General features: G+C 44.5%; 1 protein-coding gene across 5 annotated transcripts in view; it reads right to left on the bottom strand.

Moving 5' to 3' along the window:
- Positions 1-21,427, bottom strand: part of PRMT8 (protein arginine methyltransferase 8) — an 89,169-nt gene that overhangs the window by 38,739 nt on the left and 29,003 nt on the right. For all 5 annotated transcript variants that reach the window (XM_033118480.1, XM_033118479.1, XM_033118481.1 and 2 more), the window contains 2 exons: positions 16,626-16,811; positions 4,375-4,530 (listed from right to left, as the gene is read on the bottom strand). In XM_033118480.1, coding sequence (XP_032974371.1) covers positions 4,375-4,530; positions 16,626-16,811 — 342 coding nt within the window. The remainder of the gene's footprint in view (positions 1-4,374; positions 4,531-16,625; positions 16,812-21,427) is intronic.

The following is a 21,427-nucleotide window of genomic DNA, read 5'->3' on the forward strand; positions in this document are numbered from 1 at the left end:
GTTTGGGACTCTCTGCATTTCCTGGGCTTGTATGTCTATTTCCTTTGCCAGATTAGGGAAGTTTTCCATCATTATTTCTTCAAATAAGTTTTCAATTCCTTGCTCTCTCTCTTCTCCTTCTGGTACTCCTATGATACGAATGTTGGTAGACTTGATGCTATTCCAGAAGCCCCTTAAACTATCCTCATTTTTAAAATTCTTTTTTTTTTAATTAAAATTTATTGGGGTGACAATTGTTAGTAAAGCTGCATAGATTTCAGGTGTACAGTTCTGTAATACATCATCTATATCTCACATTGTGTGTTCACCACTCAGATCTGTTTTCTTTTTGCTGTTCTGATTGGGTGTTTTCTGCTATCCTTAACTTCTAAATTGCTAATTCAGTCTTCTACTTCATCTAATCTACTGTTGATTCCCTCAATGTATTCTTTATTTCAGTTATTGTATTCTTCATTTCTGACTGTTTCCTTTTTATATTTTCCATCTTCATTTTTATGTTTCCTATCTCCTTGTTGAAGTTCTCCCTGAGATCACTGAGCATCCTTATAACCAGTGTCTTGGACTCTGCATCTATTAGATTGCTTGTCTCCATTTTGTTTGGTTCTTTTTCTAGAGCTTTGTTCTGTTCTTTCATTTGGGACATCTTTCTTTGTCTCTCCATTGTGGCTGGCTCTCTGTGTTTGTTTCTATGTATCAGGTCTCTGCTATGTCCCCTAGTCTTCATAGAGAGGCCTTAGGTCGTAGGTGTCCTGTGAGGCCCAGTGGCACAGTTTCCCTGGTCACCTGAGCCAGGTGTTCCAGATGTGTCCCTTATGTGGGTTGTCTGTGCCCTCCTGTTGTAATTGAGCCTTGATTGCTGTTTGCATGTCACCAGGAGGGATTGATCCTCAGGCTGCTTTGTTGTGAGGACTGGCTGTGACTACAGTGGAGAAGGCATTGTGCAGGGGCTGGCCCTATGGAGCAGGATTCACTTTAGCAGGGCTCTGGTGCCTGCCCGGTCTGCCCTTTGGGTGTGTCCCACTTGGAGGCATTTGAGTGGTGCTCCTGTTTCATTCAAAGCCAGCCACCTGGTGTGCAAGACCTGGGGCCTTCTGGAAAGGGCTCCACCACAGGCCAAGTTCAGCTACAGCCTGTGCCCTATGCAGGGCCACCTGGCATGAGCCACAAAGCAATCCGCAGATGGCTGCCACCCACTCTGGGCTTTGAGATGCCTCAAGAGGCCAACCGGTGAACTGAGGCCGACTGCCACTAGTGCCAGGCTTAGGGCTGCTCAGCACAGGTGTGGGGCATACTGGGGCCAGATGCTTCTTGTTTGGGTTTTGTGAAATTTGAGAGATTTTAGGAAAGTCCACAGCATGAGCCAAGATAGGCAATTTGTATAAAAAAGCCACTGGAAGTGGCTTGCGGGGAGGGGACAGTATCTCAGGGAATCACCAGGGCAGGCAAACGGTGTTAGCCAGGTTTATAAAGACTGAGATACGGTGCCACATACCTCTGCATACTGGGAGAAGGGAGGGCTCAACAAAGAAATAATGGATTCTACCAGTACTTCTGTCAGGGAGAAAGCTGCTCCTCCAGCCTTCACTCTGAAACCAGACAATTCAGTTCCTCACCGTGTATCCCTGGCACCTTTTGAGCTGCTGCCCCAGTGCTGGAGCTCAGAGTGAGTGAGTCCATTAGTGAGTAAGTCCAGGCACGGGCCCTTTAAGAGGAGTGCCTGGGACTCCAGACACTCACTCTCTCTCACGCTCAGCCGTAATCTGCTGGGTTTCACAGCCAGAAGTTATGGGGCCAGGGGGTACTGGAAACAGAGAGGCAGCTGCCAAGAGCTATTCTCATCTCCTTAAGTGGACTCCTACAAAGGTTGGCCTGAGCTAAGGCCCTGGGGCTCCCCTCACTTCCACACTCAGACCCCACCTCAGACTATACCCAGGGCCTTGGCAATTTGCATAGGGGCACTAAAGTGGTTTCTGACAGCCTCCATCAAAGCCTTGGAGAAGTTGAGGAAACCTACAGGGTCAAGAAGGGGTCACTGTGATAGAGGAGGCAGACCCTAGCCAGGGCTCACATCCTGGAGGACTACTAGCCCTTTCCAGAGCCACCAGATGCTGCGGTCTTCGATCCTGCTGTCCATAGGACTGTGTTTCTCTGCTCTTTTTTCCCCCTCCTCACCACATTTTTATTTGGTCTGGAAAAGTGTACTGAATTTCGTAGCGAAAAACATGGGCTCTGGAGCCAGACAGCCTGGATTCACATCTGGCCTCCATCACTTTCTAACTCTGCCTCAGTTTCCTCATAAATAAAATCACAGCTCCTATTTCACATGGTCATTGTGAGGATAAATGAGCCAAAGCATGTTAAAAGCACTCGGAGCATTGACAGGCCCTCTGAAAGCACACAGGGTGTGTGAGGCTGCATCAGTAGTCTCCTGCCTTTTTCTTTCTTCTACCATCTGCCTTTCCTTCCCCCTCTCCTTCTTTACTCTCTCTCTTCATTTTCCCTGCTTTTCTTTTGTACTTTCTAATTTCTTTTCTTTCTCTCTCTCTCTTTGATCCCTCTCCCATTCCTCTAGCTTCCCTTTGAGTCTTTCCATCCTTCTTTCTGTTCCTCTCCATTTCTCTCTTGGTTTCACCATCTCCCTTTGCTGTCTCTGCTACACACCCCCACCCCTACCTCCTGCCATCCCATCTCCCCCACTGCAGAAGAGCAGTGGTGGAGAGGGGAGCCTGGAAAGAAGGAACTGTGAAATGCGCCATCCAGAAAGAAACGCAGCTAACTGTGGCAGAGCTGTTTACAAAAGAGCTGTTATAGCAAAAGAACAGGAGACAGACAGATTGGGACGAGTCACCACAGCTGGAAGGCGCCATGCGGGAGCCTCCTGACAGCTCCTTGGCTGGAGCTCCCGCTGCCTTGGAAGCCGGTAATAGGCAGCCCTGCGTCTCCCTGCTCAGCTCTTGGCTCCCTGTGTGCCCAGCCGAGACTGGAGTTGAGACAGTACCGGGAGGGAAGGTATTCAGGGATCACCAGGCGGTCTCAAGTCCGGCTCCGAGGCTCTGTGAACTCATTGGAAGTAGAGTCTGTTCTTTGACAAGAGGCCTGTGTTCTGGAGAGGAGGGTCTTATAAAGGAAAGCTGGAAGGTGGGAGGGGTAGCAGCCATGATGATGACTGCACTTGACCTTGGGCATCTGGATTGGCCCTGTACCTTCTGCATGTGCCCCAGCTGAATGCATCACAACTTTCCAGTCAAGGCTACACCAGAGGTGCCTTGAGGACAGCCGGGGTTTCCAGAAGAGCCTTATTGTCATGGCCTAGGAGGACGACTACTGTCCCTGCTGGAGACTTAGGAGCAGGCCCCTGAGGCGGGGTGGCCAAGGGGACTTGGAGGCTGGGAGCCTGGGGTTCTCAGGTACTTGTACAGACAATGAAGCCCCACTGAGAGCTGCCCAGTACCCCATGGACTTCTGCAAATGGCCTGGCTGGTTGGTGCATATGCTGTGAGTTCGACTGTAGTGTGCCTCTAATTTGAATCAAAATTAATTCCCATTTTCCAACCCTAGACCCACTGAATTTTTCAAATGTTAGCCAGCAGCTCAGTGCTTTCTTTTTCACAATTTCTTCCCAGCTCTGGACCCTCCCAGCCCCACTGAAAGGCTGTGTACAGCTGGACTGTGGGAGCCAGAAGAAGGCTGGGAGGTTTCCCAGAGGGCCAGACTCCACCTGTAGCCAGATAGGCTGCAGCAGCCAGAGCAGTAGAATTTAGATCTACCAACTTGCCCTTTAAAGACAAAGGAAGAGGGTTTTCTTGTTGTTATCTGCTAGGACCCCATCCTGACCATAAACTAACAGTGAGCATTTGTCACATGCCAGGCACAGTTCTAAGCACTTTACATATGTATAAAACTCATTTACCCCTCACAATCACCTCATGGGCAAGGTACTGTTATCATACCCATTTTAGAGATGGGGACGCTGAGGTACAAAGAAGGGAATTGCCCACAGTCACACATCTCATGAGTAGAAGAGCAGAGATGCAAGCTAGAGCGCACATGTGTAACCATGCTGCACTGCCCCCCAAGCTGACAGGGGACTAAGCACTATAAGGTAATGATGACACTGAAGTGGTTTCTGAAAAGTCAAAAACCCTCTGCACATGTCAGCAGTCATCAGGGCGAGGAGCCAGGAGCAGTGCCTGGGTGACTGGGAGCCAAGAGAGGTTACCCTGCCTCCTGAGAGTCACACTTGACTTTCTCTTTGAGAGTGTGACCTCAGCAAAGAGATGGACCAGGCTTTGTACTTCTAGAAGGGGCCAGAAAAGGCAGAGGGCAGGACTGGCTCTGAGGAAGCCAGTGTCAGGGAGGGAGTAGCATGCTCACCCCAAACACCTTCTTGGCCCCCGCTTTCGCAGCAAACATGGACAGGATCCCGGTACCACTCCCGACGTCCAGCACCACCTTGTCTTTGAAAACGTGCTTGTTGTGGTACATGGAGTTCCGGTAAGTGAGCGTCCGCACCTCGTCCTTCAGCATTTCCTGTGTGGAAAGAAAGGAAAGTCAACGGCAAGGTATTCAAGGCACCTGGTAGTGCACCAGGGTCATGGGCCCCAGGACTGTGTCACCAAATTCTTCAAGGAGCTTGATGAGGTCGCTAGGCAAGCCACAGAAGAGCACCGTGGGGCAGCCAGCCCGTGGCTACTGGCATCATTACAAACATCGCCAAACCTAAAACTCTACTCAAGAGAGACAGCATCGTACTAGCAAAGGAGACACTCATATCCAGGCCTGGGAAAGCTCCAATTTACCAAAACCAAAGGAAAGCATCAGTACAATGCAGCATGAGAGATGCAAGTTACACCTGCAGCAAAACTCTGCCATGGTGAGAAAATTGTCACTGAACAGGTTACTAAAGGAGACCTTTTGTGTGTGTACTGTTTTTATTTGTGTGCTTTCAAGAATAAATGACATGTCCCTTTACCTGCCATTATTTAAGTGTTTTGTGGTAAGAAAGAAACGACATTGTCCATTACAACGGTCTCCAGCTCAAGTAGAACACGATTAATCTGTGTCTGGTGCTGAGGCGGGCCCTTTGTCCATTCGACGTATCAACAAACACTCGGACTCATGGCCAACTGTACCACGATTTTTGGGGTGCAATGTTAGTATAATTTTCTTAGTATAACTTGCATGCAATAAAAAGCATAGATTTTACATGTATGGCTAGGTGTAAGAGTTTTAATAAATGTACTCCTATGTAGCCAGCACCGTAATCAAGATACAGAACACTCCTGTCACCCCAGAAAGTCTTTCATGTCTGTTTGCAGTTAATCCTCACCCCCACTCCAGGTATCCAGTGACCTTGTTTCTATCACCAAAGCTTCCTTCTGCCAGTCTTCAGACTTCGTATAAATTGAATCACACAATATATACACGTTTGTGTCTGGTTTCTTTTGCTCAGAGTTTTTGAGATTCATTCCTTTTCTTGCACATATCCAGGGTTTGTTCCTTTTTTCTTGTTGCTGCTGCTGTAGTTCTTATTCTTGCTCTTGTTCATGTTGTTGACTCGTATTCCATCACATGGACATACCACAATGCATTTATCCCTTCACTTTCTGATGGGTATTTGGGTTGTTATGAATAAAGGCGTTACAAACATGCTTGCGTAAGTCTTTTTGAGGATATAGGTTTTTATTTCCCTCGAGTAAATACCTAGAAGTGAGTCTCAGGGTAGGTGTTTAATTTCATTAGAAATTGCCTAACAGTTTTTCAAAATTTTGCTGTTTTATAACCCCACCAGCAACGTATGAGAGTTCAAGTTGCTTCACATGCTGGCCAGTTAGTCTTATCAGTCTTTAATTTTAGTTATTCTAGTGCATATGAACTGGTATCTCATTGCAGTTTTAATTGTATTTCCCTGGTGGCGATTAATATAACTTCTTCATGTGTTTATTGATTATTCATATATATCTTCTTTTGCGAAGAGTCTGCTTTGTGCATTTTTTTCTTGAGCTATTTGTCTTTTCCTTATTGAATTATAGGAGTTTATATATTCTGGAAACAAATCTTTTGTTTCAGATACAAATATTGTGCCTATCTTCTCCTAATCTGCCATTTGCCTTTTCATTTTTTTAATGTGTCTTGTGAAAAGCAGGTTTTTTAAATTTTGATAAAGACCAATTTTTCATGTTTTTTTATGATTAGAATTTGTTTGTGTCCTTCCTAATCTTTGCCTACCCCAAGGTCACAAAGATACTGTCTGATGTTTTCTTCCAGAAGTTTTATAGTTATGGTTTTTACTTTTAGGTCTATGATTTGTGTCAAATTAATTTTTGTATCTGGTACAATTTAAGGATGCGAGTTCATTTTTCCCCCCACACAAATAGATCGCTCAGGCACAAGGGTTCATTTCCCCACTGAATTATATGGGAGAGATCCTTTGGAACAATCCGTCCTTTGTTCCAATTGTCTTGCCATCTTTGTCAAAAATCAATTGACTATACATGTGTGTCCTGTCTGATCTATTCCATTAATGTACCAGTTCAACACTGACTTGATTACCTTAGTTTTGTATTAAATTTGAAATAAAGTAGTGTGAGTCCTCCAACTTAGTTCTTCTTTTACACAATTATTTTGGTTTATCTAGATCCTTTGCCTTTTCATATACATTTTAAAAGCAGTTTGTTAATTCATACAGAACAGCCTTCTGGAGTTGATTGGAATTGTGTTGTACCTGTAGGTAAATTTGGGAAGAATTGATTTCTTAGCAATTTTGAGACTTACAATCCAAGATACAGTTGTTTATTTATTTAAGTCTGCAATGTTTTATAGATTTCAGTATAGAGGCCTTCTATTCTTTTCATTAAACTTATTCTTAACTATTTTATTTTATGGTACTGTATATGATATTTTTAAATTTTTATTTTCCAATAGTTTATGTTAGTATATATATTGACCTTGTATTTTGCAGACTTGTTCACTTTACACATTAGTTCTAGTAGGATTATTTTGTAGATTCCTTTGTCTTTCTGTATATAAAAAAAATCTTGTCACTTGTAAATGAATACAATTTTACTTCTTTTTTCCTATCTGTATGCCTTTTATTTTTTTGTTCTTTCCTCTTGTGGTATTGTACTGGCAAAGATGGTCAGTCAATGAAGTGTTAGAATTGGAGAAGACAGGCATCTTTCCTTTGTTCCAGTAATATATAAACATGAACTTGGAGTATAATTTTAGCTGTGAGCTCTCCATAAATGTCTTTTATTAGACTGAGAAAGTTATCTTCTATTTCTAGTTTGCTGAGAGTTTTTATCATGAGTTGGGTTGAATTTTGTCACCTGCTTTTTCTACATCTATTGCGATGATTACGACTTCTCTCCTCTGTTAATGTATTGAACTCCATAGATTGGTTTCAAATGGTGAACCAACACTTTGTCATGACGTATTATCTTTTTAAATATTGCTGAGTTTTATTTACTAATATTTTGTTGCAGATTTTTGTATTTGTATTTATGAGGGATGTTGATCTGTAACTTTCTCTTATCTTCTCTGATAATTAGTTATGCTTAGCTCATCACACAAGTTAGGAAGCGTTATCTCCTCATACATTTTTCTGAAAAGGTTTGTGTGAGATTGATATTTTTCTTCCATAAATGTTTGATATAATTCACCAGTAAAACTATCTGGGCCTGGAGTCCTTTTTATGGGAAGATTTTAAATTATGAATTCAATTTATTTAATAGACAGAAGGCTATTTTAGTTTTCTATACATTCTTACATAAGTTTTGACAAGGTATTTTCCCAAGGAATTTATCCAGTTCAGCTTAGATGTCAAATTTATGGGTATAATATTGTTATAATATTCTCTAATTACCTGTTTGATGTCTATATGACCTGTAATGATGTCTTTGCCTTCATTTATTTATAATTTGTGTTTTTTATGATTTTTTTTTCTTGATCAGTCTAGCAAGGTGTTGTCAGTTTAATTAGTCTTTTCAAAAATCAACTTTTGGCTTTGTTGGTTTTTTTCAATGTTTGATTTCTAATTCATTGATTTCTGCTCTCATTTTTATTATTTCCTTCCTTTGATTTTATTTGCTCTTTTTTCTCTATTTCATAAGGTAGAAGCTTTGGTTGTTGATTTTATACCTTTGTTTTTCTCAGTAAGAGCATTAAAACTATAAATTTCCCTCTAAAGATTGCTTTAGCTGCATCCCACACATTTTCATATGTTGTGTGTCTCAGTTTAGGCTGCTATAACAGAATACCATAGACTGAGTAGCTTTAAAAACAAATATTTATTTCTCACAGTTCTGGAAGCTTAGAAGTCCAAGATTAAGGTGCCAGCAGATCCAATATCTGGTGAGGACCTGCTTCTTGGTTTGCAGATTGTTGTCTTCTTGTATCCTCACATGACATAGAGCAGAGTGAAAAAGCATGCCCTCCTGTCTCCCCTTAGAAGGGCACTGATCCCATTCATGAGGGTAGACCCTCATGACCGAGTTAACTCCCAAAGGTCACACCTCCTAATACCTTCTCATTGGAGGGTAGGATTTCAACCTAAAATATTTGAGGGGATACCTTCAGTCCATGGTATTGTGTTTTTACTATCATTCAATTTGGAATATTTTCTAATTGCTCATTATTTCTTCCTGACCCTCTTCTCAGTGCTGCTTAATTTCCAACTATTTGGAGATTTTCTAAATAATTTCTTTCTTTTGGTTTCTAATTTAATTCTATTATGATAAAAAAAAAAAAACACTCTGCATGATTTCAATCTTTTGAAATTCATTGAGATTTGTTTATGGCCCAGTATATGATCTATCTTAGTGAATGTTTCAATGTGCACTCAGAAAGAATGTGCATTCTATAGATTGGGCTTGCAATGTTCTATAAATGTCAATTAGGTCAGATTGTTCATGTCAGAAAATTGTTCAAATTTTCTAAAGCTGTACTGATTTTTTTTGGACATTTGTTCTACCAATTGCCAAGAGAGAAGTGTTAAAACAAATCTTTAACTGTGGTTGAGGATTTGTATTTTTCTCCCTCTCGTTCTGTAGATTGGTCTTCATGTCTCTGAAGCTCTGTACACACATGTTGAGTGGCTTTGTAGCGTGTCACTTTGTCCACCTGAGATACATTTCACAGAATTCTCTTTCTATTATGTTTCTAGTTGGGATGAGTCACAAGGAAGAGTCTTGTGAGATCTGGAAGGTATAAACGAGGCAGGAATCATTTTATAGTGCACCCATGTCCTTGCTAATGTGTTGAAGCAACAGCTAGGCCTGCAATTGTTCTGCCTTCTCCTTCAGCTTCTCTGATTCCTAGGGCAGCTGTGTGTGTTTAGCTCCATGGTAAACACCCAAGGCTCTATAGGATATGCTCTACCAAGGTCAAAGGCAATAGAATGAACTCACGTTTCAGCTTGTTCTCATAAGGTTCACGCTTGTGCTTATGGTGCTCGGTGTTCCTGATCTCCCCTTGTTTTACATCCATATTCTTTTTCTGACTACCTGTCCTGTGGACTTCATATATATATATGTCCTACTGGATCTGCTTTAGAGTTTGGTACCAAGACTAGCTCCTGAGAAACAGAATCAAAGGAGGTGTTCTCTGAATTGATTCTGAGTTTTAAAGGCACTAATAAGTCTATTGCCATTGGTAAAGAGGGCATTGGGAGTCAATAGCATGAAATGGCAAAGGAGTTACTAAAATTTTAGCTTTAGATACTATAATAAAGTACCCATAGAAGATAAGACTGAATAACCAATATTTGCTACTTTAGCACATTTTAGTAAAAATAAGAAATATAATGGGGTGGGTGGGTTGGTTGGTTACTACTACCTATGTTAGAAAAATTGGAGAAAGAAAATCATGAGCACAGGCATTTAAAATTTTCAGCTCAGGGTCTGTATATTAGCACCTAAAATCTTCTATGACTTCTCTGAAAAACAAAACAAAACTTATTTCCTACAGGTGCAGGGCCAAGATTTCTGAAAACCAAATCCAAAGTCTAATCCTGCAAATACCTGAATTACAACACAAATTGAATTTGCATCCTCACAGGGTCTCTTTTGTTAAAGTTGAGGCATCTACTGGGAAGAAATGGGATCCTGAAAATTGGAATGGGGACATATGGGCACGTTCTGATGAAGCTGTGACTTCAGGTCCCTAAATTACACAGCCCTCTTTGTCAGTAGAAGCACCTTCTACCCCTGCCTGAGGGAGTTTTCCTTTTCCTGAGGAACCATACTGGCCTCCCTTGGGGTATTTGCTTGCCAGGTACTGCTGATTCTCCTCTGGACCTACCCCCACTAACCTTTCCTGCTGCTATCCCTATAACTAGATTGAACTCCAAGCAGGCCCTGCAGGATACAAAGTGTGACTCATGGGGCAGTGTGATACACACCAAAAGAAATACGTGCTGTTTCTGATTTATACAGATTGAAAGCTAGGGGAGATATATGGAAATGTGTATTAAAGGTGTAGGGTCAACATGAAAGAAATATAAAGTTGGATTGGGCCAAGTTTATTGATCTAGGACCACTGAGCAGAGATTCTGGATGCACCATTGTAGTTCCAGGAGCTTGAAATGCTTCTAACTTGTTGGTTTGGTTGGTTGACACTGAAACAGGGACCCAAAGTTAGCCTATACTAAATGAAATGTCAGAACTTTCTCTGTATGTTGCAGAGGAAGGCTTAAGGAGATTGGAATGTAAGCGTGCATTTGTCATGTGAAACCTATTCACCAACAACACAGAACAGACCTGTCACCACAGCTGTGAGAAATAAATTTGCGAGGGGGGTACAGCATCCTTGAAGAACTCTGTGGTTTTTGTTCTCTACAGTTCAGCTATTACAGGAGGAATTTCTACCACTGAACTGAGATCCCTAAATGCAATGGGAATAATATCAAACCGGGATCCTGAGGTAGCAGGGGTCAAATTGCAGCAGTTAATCACCAGAGATAAGGTGGGCGTCATTATTATAAAGGACATGGGAGCCAAAGATTATTCAGAATAGTCTGAGTTGCAAAGACCTCTAGTGTTGGCTAGTTGATCATAGTCTCTCTAGGAAAGAAATAGATGGGAAGCATACTAAATTCTTGCTTAGTATGTTGAAACAGAAAAGTTATAGGTCTAGTGAACAGAAGTGTGGCTTGAATCACCAAGATAGGAAGTCATAGCCCATCAGTTGATTCCTAGTTTACAGACCTAGAACTGCTTGAATAAAGGAAAAGTCATGACCCTTGGGGGAAAATCCTGTCACATTGCCAAAAATGGGTGCTGTTCATCATTCTCCCAGCCTTCCCCAAAACGGCCTACAGCCAGTTACCAGGATGAAAACAAAAGAGAAAAAAAGATTTCTGAGGATTCCTGGACACTGGCTCTGAACTGACACTAATTCCATGAGACCCATTAGTCAGGAGATTAATCCCAGGAGACCCACATCCCCGTTCAGTTTGCCTGTTTGCCTTACGCAGAAGGTAGAGAGAGATCTGGGAGAATGACCACCGTGCAGAAGACGGAGATGGATCTGGGAGAATGACCATGGACAATCCTAAATATAATCAGGTGATTCCAATGGAAGCCACTGTTTCAGATGTGGTTTCATTGCTTGAGCAAGCTAATAGAGAGTTACTCTTTTTTTTTTTATCAGTTTTAGAAATGTATCCACCTATATTTCTTCAAATATTTTTTTCTGTCTCATTCTTTCTCTGCTCTGGAACTCCAATTACTCACATATTTTACCACTTGATTCTGTCCCACAAGTCACTGAGGCTCTCTTCTCTTGTTGTCATTTTTTTTTCTCTTTATGGATAATTTCTATTGACCTGTCCCTCAAGTTCATAGATCTTTTCTTTCTATTTGTCCTATCTGCTATTAATCCCATCCAGTAAATATTTGGTTTAGAGCTTCTGTTTTTGCTGTAGGATTTCACATATCCATCTTCTACTGGAGATTTTTTTTTAATCACATTTATTATAGTTATTTTAACGTCTTTGATAATTCCAAGATCTGGGCTATTTATGGATCCGTTTCTACTGACTAATTTTTCTCTTGACTGTGGATCAAATTCTCCTGTTTCTTCATGTCTTATAATTTTTATTTTATGCCATAGACGATGTCTAAGGAACAATAATTAGCTGAAGTTAGTTTTTGTTGTTGTTGTTTTCCAAAAAGTAATGTCTTTTCCTTTGTTAGGCAACTAGAGTTATGGGTTGGTCAGTTCAATCTAATCACGAGTTGAGCAGGTTTAGGATGAGTTTGTGTCTTTAACCCCTGTCAGGTACTTGGAATTCAACCACAGGGCTAAAAGATCTGGTATTTGTTTTTAAGCCTAGCTACTACTTCCTGTGCTGCCCAGTGTTCATATCTTTGATCACAGAAGAAGCTGAATAAACTAAGGGTTTTGTTAGATTGAGTTCACTTTTGGCTCTAAATTATTTGAAAGTGAAGCTCAAGTCTATTCCTCCAGAAGATGTCTGGAACCAAACACTCCAAGACTGGTAGACATCAAAACTGCATGACCTCAAATCTGTCAGACCACAAGACTGAAGACGGTTCCTCCAGAACCACGCATAGGGCGTGGTGCATGATCCAGTCTCTACAAATAGGAAGATAGTATAGTGGTTATGCACACCAATTCTGGAGCCACAATTCCTGCATTCAATTCATAGCTCCAATGCTTTTGAGCTCTCTAACCGAGAACATATTTAGCCTTCCGTGTCTCAATTTCCCCGTCTGGAAAATGGGGTAATAAGAGCACCTACTTCGTAGCGTTTTGTGATGGTTAAATAAATATAGTAAGTGTTACATAAGTGTTAGCTCTGGCTTTTTGTGACAACTATGATCCTTTTCATCCATGAAAGGAAATTGTTGAGGGTGAACAGAGAATGGAGACAAAATAATAGCACAGCTTTCAGAAACCTCTCAATCACAGCCATAGTTAAAAGTCCTCCCGGCCTTTTCTGATGCAATTAGATTGGCCCAGAATGTCTGCATATCCTAGTTGCTGAAAGAGAGTTGCCCAAGTGCTCCCCCTCCCACCTTTAATTCATTGTCTTTTGTTAATTCTTTGGCCCCTTCGACCCTTCCTTAAGGCCGCAGACTGCAGGAGTCAGGTACAAAGGCACAAGCTCTGGGAGAAGAGAAGTTGTGACTTAGCAAATCTTCCCCAACTTGGCCTGCCAACAGTCAAGTTTCTCTCCCTTTCTACCCCTGCTTTAATCATGCCTGGCTCTGGGCTCCCGAGAACAGCCCAAAAAATCCCAGACATTTTGGACAGAGCTTGCCACTCTTTGTTGGGAACAATTCCCAGCCCCCATCTGTGGATGACTTTGTCTCCCAGCTTTCCTGCCTATTAAACACATGACAACACAGTGACTAATTGCTGGAAAATGAAGCCCTGAAGAATCTATTTCAAAAGAAGCTGCAGCAAGATTGTCAAGAGAAGAGAGCTGGCCAGGAGTGGGATGGGCGCCCAAGGCTTGGGGGCTGGGAACACAGCCCTACTGGCAGGTGGCTGAGGCACCAAGCCCAGGGCCTGTCAAAGACGCTGAGAATGCAGAGCTGGGATCTGGGAGGTCACGGATCTGGCCCTCTCCACTTTGAGCGGAGGTCTCAGTAGGCACACATCTGTCACTTCTGTTCCTGTTCCAGATTCCATTCTTCTTAGATGCCCTGGGATGGAAGGGCACAGTCCTCTCCCTCGTCCCTGCCCTCTGAAGGCTGAGTACGGCATCCTCTCTGGACGGAGCCATGGGATAGAAGAACAGAAGTGTCTAGAATTACCTCCTGCTGTGCTCTCCAGCCCCAAACAGTGCCCTTCGCCAAACTCAGCACTTCTTGTTTGCATTTGCAGGCTAATCAAACCCAAGCCATCCCGCACCATGTTTCCTAAACAGTCGCTGATCACTATTAATCAGCGAGCTGGCCGTGCTGCCGCCGCCCTGTGAGCGTCTTGTTAATAATGGCAGAAGACTGCCAAACAGCCAGCTCGGCTCCGGATGGTGAGCTATGGGTCTTGCCCAGACTGAGGAGGCAAAAGCGTCGCTGTGAGCCGTCTGGCACAGCATGGAGAGCCCTGGTGCAAGATAATGAGAAGTGAGCAGGCCCTCTCTCTTCCAACAGGAAGGTTAACAGTCCATGCCCTCGTCCCTCTCCTCTTTTCCTACCAGATGATCATAGAAACCTAAAACAGGGTGGAGGGAGAGCTTGCGGTGAAGGAAGGCCAGCTAGACACCCCTACAGGAGAGACCTAAGCCAGGATCTAGAGTTGGCTGGCAGCAGTAGGAGGGATTTAAGCTAGGTGAGCAGAAGTACTTCCCGATGTGAAGGATTGTTAACAGTATTCTAGGACAGGTTACTAGGGAAAGAAATGTCATCTGTGACTTACAGATCTTTTACTACAACTGAGTTAGGTCAGTCTACATTATGTTCATACATGTTCATGTACAGATTTGATTTTTCTATCAATACACAAAATTGAGGGAGTCTGGTGTAATATTTATCTGATGACCTTTGGTGTCCTCTCCCGGTGGAGGTCTTACCCCGCTGGATGCCTGGTCATGGTCCTGACCATGTATCATCTGAGCGACGAGATTAGCAGCCATGTCAATAAACCTTTGCAAATCAAATGATGTGCCAAGCCTTGAGTTATAGGCTGAAGAACCAAGTCCTGAGGAATTACAGAGATTAATAATAGCACAGGAGAGCACACCTCAGGTGCCAAAGTGTGGCCCAGCAAGAACGTAGTAATTCAGAGGGAGGTGTGAGAGAAGGCCCCGTGGGGAGTGGAGCCTGGAGACTGGGGAAGGGCAGGCAGGAGGTGCACATTGTGGTGGGGGGGTGGGATTTCAGGCAGGCCCAGGGGAGGCATCTGGGGGGCCCTGCAACTGCTGCTTCTTCTTAGGAATCTGCCCTGAAACAGGTGTCCAGAGCCACAGGCCTATTAGAATTTGTTGCAACATGTCGTTTAACTAGGGGCAGGGTCTTGAGGAAGGAAGCCCTTGAAAGAGTCCTTTCTGCCTCCCAGAACCTCTCAGTCCTGGACAGTGCTCTGTGCACATCCCAACTCCCACCCCCATGGGGAGCAACAGCTCACTCATCTGCCCTGAGAGGGCATTGGATCCACAAGAGCTGAAGCTCAGCTGCCCAGGCCCTCTGGTGCCGGGACCCCCAGAACTAAACACAATGACCAATCTCCCCACACCCACCCCACTGCAGGCCCCGGGCCTAAGCTTTTATATGGAGAGCAGTTCTCAGGGGCCAGGCTGAACCCCTGAGTCTAGAAGTAACTGAGGGACTCTGCCTCCACTCTCTACCTCCACATGGAATTGCAAAGGAACCAGCGGAACAAAGTCAACATTTCCGGAAACAAAGAACTATGTTAGAAGCTGTGTGGTATTGTAGTCAGGAATGAAGCCCCTGAGCCCCACACGGGTTTTATTTCTAGCACTGCCGTTTATTCTCTCATGACCTTATGCACAAAGGAACCAACAAAGATGAACAAAGGTTGACTGATGCCTAAGGTCTTATGTCCTCACCTGTAAAATGGGGACAGATAATACCACCAACCTCAGAGGAATAAATGAACCCATAATATCAAATGCTTGGAACAACACCCAACATGTTGGAAGCATTCAAAAAAAAAAAAAACAAACCAAATGCTGGCTATTATTATTAAACAGCTCGTTTCAATACAGAAAGGGCTTACAGAAGCATCTAATTGGAAGGGAGAACTTCAAGACTTATTTTGAAAACACATTTGCATAGCAAACAAACCTTTGTTCCCTTTTCAGTATTTCTTCATAGCATAAGGGGATAATAGAACTATTTTCTTCCTGGGGTTCTTAGGAGGATTAAATGAAATAATACATGTACTGTGCTGGGAACAGTCAGCACCCAGTTAATTGTTTATTGGTGTTTATTGGGGTGGCTTGAAGAAGTGTTGGTGGTGATAACAGCAGGGCGGGGGTAAAAAAAACCGTTTTGCCCCCACTGCAGCCCAGAAGCCTCTTGTTAGGAAGCTCTGTTCTGTGCTACAGCTCACATAAATCTTCCCCGCTTTGGTATAAGACAAGCATTTACACATAAGAATTTCCTGAGAATCAATCAGGGTGCCAGACCCGGTCCAGATTTCCAAGGAAGCTTCCTGCATTTTTTTCCTCCTACAGGCATTCATTGGTCTAGGACGAACCTAAGGGTTCATCTTCATCCCTGCCTGAAGACCAGACATCATGAACTCTAGAATGACCTTTTGGTCTCAGGACACTAGCTGCAAAGCATCTGAGCTGCTAGAGCAAGGACCAAGGACATCCAGTCCACCTGGACCACCTGGACTGAGGGTCAGGAAGAGACACAGGTGCCGGACCATAAAACAAAGAAACCCTGAGCATTCCTTTCTCGCCAGCTGAGAAACACAGACACACACTTTCACCTACTCACCTGCTCCAGGCCTGGCCCGGGCCCCCTCCCAGGGGCCCCATGGGAGAGGGGATCAGGGGCCTCGGGACACAGGAGAACTCACTTCATGACAGTACAGACTTGAACACACTGTGCTTTCCCAGAGAACAGCGATGGCAATGCAGGGCCCAGCTGGCCCCATTCAGACACCGGCTCAGGACAGTTTACCTCGTGGATCCCAAAGTGGGCATAGGAGTCGAAGTAATAATCTCTCGAGGTCATCTCCTCCGGGTTCAGCAGCTTGGACATCTTGCCCCGTCCTGGACAGCTAGGTTGAGTGGATACATGGTGGACACATTGCACAGGCTTGGGTGGGATGACAGGCTGAGGGGGCTGAGAGGGGGGGCTGCTCACCTGAGGGGAAAGAAAGGGGGCCTGGTGTTAACAGTGGCAGCGAGGGCCTGCCCTCTGAGAGGCTGACTTTCCTTCCCGCTCCCTGAGCCCGGCGCCCACCAGCCCCAGCAGCCACTCCTGAGAGGTGGACGGTGCCTTCAAGCTTTCTGGCAGTCCCGCTGACGGCTGAGTGGCATACTACTCAGGAACCAAACAGACCTGCATTTAATTCAGTTCCATCTTTTACTAGTCTGGTGACCTGAGCCCTTCTAGGCCCCAGTTCCCATATCTGTCCAGTGGGAACAATAATACCTTCCATTAGAGGTGAATAGTAAAGCTTCAATAAAGGGAAAGATGTATAGCATTGTGTCACACAGCATGGTGGCTGGAGAATAGAGTCAGAGCTGGTCTACCGACATTCAAATCCCAGCTCTGCCACTTACTAGCTATACAACCTTGAGCCAAATCATGAATCTTGTAGTGCCTCAGTTTCCCCATATCTAAAATGGGGATGCAACGGTCCCCATCTCCGAGAGTTGTCCTGGGGATTAGACAAGCTGGAGTTTGTAAAGTGTTTGGAAAAGGGCCGAGCACATACTAAGTGTTTGTTAAACTAAAGTGAGTCCCATGTGCACACTTAGGAAGATCACGCCCACGGGCTTCTCTCCACCCAACAGGCAGCGCGTGGCCCCCAAAATGCAGGTCTCTTGGGTTCGGTGTCTCACACCTGTTGTCCTGCCCTCTGGTTTCTGATTCACAGTTCTGCTCTGAACTTCAGCAGAGATTTTCTCTGAACTGTGAAGACCTCATTGAGGGCGACCTGCCTGGGCACTACAGTTACTGCCCTTTCTGGGTCCCTCACTCCCGACACCCAACCCGGATCCACACCCGTTGCTGCTGCCTGGAAAAGAAACCCCTCTCCCTGGACTGTAGGAAATGCAGATGTGCACACACAGCAGGGAAGCGTTTTCTGAAAAACATACAGGCAGTAGTATCCAGTAGGTGGTCACCTGGGGCTGGGAATCAGAGCTCCTGGATCCTATCCTGGCTCTAGTAAAATTAAAAATAGATACTGAGAAGCAGACAGCACAGACAGCAAGAATGCAAACCCTGGGACCACACAGCCTCGCTTTGAAACACAGTCCCGCTACTTGTTGGCTGACAAATGACCTTGGGAAGTCATTTGTCATCACCATGCCTCAATTTCCTCCTCTGTAAAGCAGAGAGCATAATAAAAGGTACCTCAGGGAATTGTCAAGAAGTTTGGATGAGTCAATATATGTAAAGAAATTAGAACACTGCCTGCCATACAGTAAGTGCTTTATTATTATTATTATTAGTCAGATTATATAAACAAGTCCCTGTTCTCTGCCTCAGTTGTCTCACCTGTGAGCTGGGTCAGCTCAGACTTTCTATCTCCTTTCCTGCAAAAGAAACAGGGAGGTCCTAGGACAGAGCAAGATCAAGAAATCCCAGTGACTCGGTCCCTTCCTCATGCTATGGGCACAGCCCCAAGACTGCCCTGTGTCCAGGGCCAGCAGGGAGCCAGCCGGGGGTTGCGATGGTCCCATTTTCCTAGTGTATCTAGGCTGCAACCTCTGGGAAATAAGCAGACTTCCCAGTTTAGCAACATCACATTTCAGGTCGGCGAGCTCCCTGGCTGGCTGGCAGAGGCAATCGGGGCTGCCTCATTAGAATGCAGCAGGTGTGCCCACCCTCAGCTTGGGATGTTGGTCACGGTCTCCGGGAGGCTAAAAATAGACTATGTCAATTGCACACTCCCGTGCTGGCTACAGAGTCACCTCTAAAGCTGAAAAAGGCTCTGCGCTTCAAGCGGACCCCAATGCTCTCTCTATTTAAATATATTAAGGAGACAGAAAGTCCTAGCTGGTTCAGGCAGCATCAGCGGTCAAGGTCACTCCTGCACCCCTTAGCTGCCATTCAACTCTGATTCCAAGGCCCCCTTTTCCACGGGGCTCCCTGAGACTCTTCCCCCAGCAGCCAACTTACAAATTGTCTACCGTGCACCATACACGGTATTTATGAGGCAAAGGGGTGAATAGATATGGGGGGCGGAGATGGGACATTCGGCTCAATAGCCACAAGTCATGTGGTCCAGTCCCTGGGGTCACAGATTGCCAGCCCAGCTCAGTCTCCTGCAGAGGGGACTGCACCCTGCCCATCAGGTGATAGGTGTGCTCTGCCCCAGGAGGCTGGGAGTGGGGAGGGACAGAGCAGTGGCCCGTGATCCCTGGGCATTCAGGTACCTGGGTGGTGGTGCTTATCATTTCAGAAATACCTACTGAGCACCTGATGCCGCGAGGCCCTCTGCAGGTCCTGTGGGAGAAACAGATGTACAGGACAGAGCCCTCAAAGGACACTGCTTTCTAGTAGGAGTAACACCTGTGATGGCCCCACTAGGTGATGGAATAAGTTTGTTTCACAAGAGAAGCTCAAGCAAATTGTTCTGGGGGCTCAAAAGAGAGAGAATTCACTTCAATTTAAAGAGTCAGAAAAGCCTGGGGTAGCAGCAGTAGGGTAGGCAGGAGCTTTCTGAAGGAATTCGGTAGGTGGAGATGGTAGGAGGGAATTCTAGGAGGGGGGCATGGCTTGAACAGAAAGGTAATGGGGTGGGAAAGCAGTGAATTTGTTTGGGGAGCAACTCGGTGGAGATAGCGGGAGATTCGGCTGGAAGAAAATGGTGGCCAGATGAAGATGTAATTAAACACAGGCAATGTGGCGCTATTGGCAGCTTGCTCTGTGTTTGAGCTCTACCTTGGGAAGGTCAGCGTGGTGGCGGTGTACCGGTGTACCGACAGGGCAAGGGGGAGAAAGGAAGAGTGGGGGGAGTGGCACTGGGAGACAAGGTATAACCTTCTGACGCTATTTGCAAAGTCCAGTCAAGAAATAATGGGGACCTGAAACACTGTTGTGTAGAATCTATGGGATTTGGCCGTGGACAGCACATCAGGAATCAAAGAGGACTCCAACAGTTCAAGCCTGGGGACTAGGAAAATGGTGGTGACACTACCAGAAATAAGCAAGTCAGCAAAAGAGCAGTTTGGGAGGGGGAAATGATGCATTTCAATTCGGATATGTGAAGTGTGAAATGTCATTGTGTCATAAAGAAGAGATGTGTGGCAAGCAGACAGTAATGCAGCCCCAGTCAATGAATATCATAAACCAAATGAAAAGGCAAGTAATAAACTGAATGTATTTCTAACGTATGTGGCAGACAAAGGTTAATATCCTTAATATGGAAGGGCACTTACAAACCAGTAAGAAAAAGATGAAAATCCCCAATTTAACATTGGATAAAGAATCGTACAGCCAATTTACACAGAAATAAACACAAATGGCAAATGAACATCCAGCAAAAATATTTAACCCATCTAGAAGGCAGATAACTTTAAATTAAAACAAAACAGTTATAATTTTTAAATACTCAATAAGCTCAACTCCCCCCCAAATCTACTTAAACGCTGCATTCTTAATGCTGCACAAAAACAGGTACTTTCACATACTTCTAGTGAGGTATATGGAAGGTAGTTTGATAAATTCCATTAAAAGCGTTAAGAAAGCACAAACCTTTTAGCCCACTAATTCCATTTTTTGAATTTTATCCTAAGAAATGAATCATGGACAATCATAAACGTGCAGCTATAAGAATTCTGTGATAGCGCTATTCATAATGGCAAAAAGCAGGAGTGAACCTGGAGGTTCCCCAAAGCAAACTTGATTATACAAACTATGGTACATTCACACAATATAATACTATACAGTCTTTTAAAATATTGTGGGAGAGTGTTTAATAATACAGAAATGTAATCGTGATAAACTGTGGGTTGAGGAGAACAAGTGGGAGAAGAATAGACAGCGTGATTGATTTTGAAAATTAAAACCTATTCATGCCCGTGTGAGAGGAGCGGCGAGTTGGAGGTTGTCACAGGGTGTTGGATTGTGAACAGTTAATTCTTTCCTTTCTTGTGCTTGTTTATATTTTCTAAAATGCATGCCCTTAACACATATTGCTTTTGTGAACAGCAAAAATTAACATTGGAAAAGAAAAGGAAATGTGATCCCAGAGCTCTGGAGGGAAGCTGACGCTGGCACTGCAGAGTTGGAAACCATCCGCACAGAGTGGGGCTGAGGGGTTCACTTGGGAGAGCCCCTCCCCAGGCAAGGAGGCAGAGGGGGTGAGGCTGGGCCAGGGAGAGGAGCCGGAAACATCGTCCTCTGAAGACGTTTATATTGGACATTGAATCTCTCTGCACCAGCGCATGGGACTTGTTTCCAGGTCACCCTGGACTTCCAGCTCTGCCTGTTCTGTCCTGGTGTCTGGTTCTGGTAATGACTTTGCATAATTGCCTCCAGCCTTGACCTGGTGGGATGCCTGGTGCCCCAATGTGTAGAACAAAACTCCTTATTGGCACCAGGAGACCCAGGGAGACAAACATGTCCTGACTCCTTCAGTTCTGTGACTGCCCCTCCTCTGAGGACGTGACCCCCCCCCACACACACACACACACACATTGCACTCTAGTGACCCGGCAAAGGCACGAAAGCAAAGACAGCTGCTGTCCAGCCTTGCATATCCAGACAATGCTGTGCTCAGTCACCTCTTAAGCTAAAAAAGG

The sequence above is a fragment of the Rhinolophus ferrumequinum genome, chromosome 10 (genome assembly GCF_004115265.2).
Source record: "Rhinolophus ferrumequinum isolate MPI-CBG mRhiFer1 chromosome 10, mRhiFer1_v1.p, whole genome shotgun sequence".
Lineage (NCBI taxonomy): Eukaryota > Metazoa > Chordata > Mammalia > Chiroptera > Rhinolophidae > Rhinolophus > Rhinolophus ferrumequinum.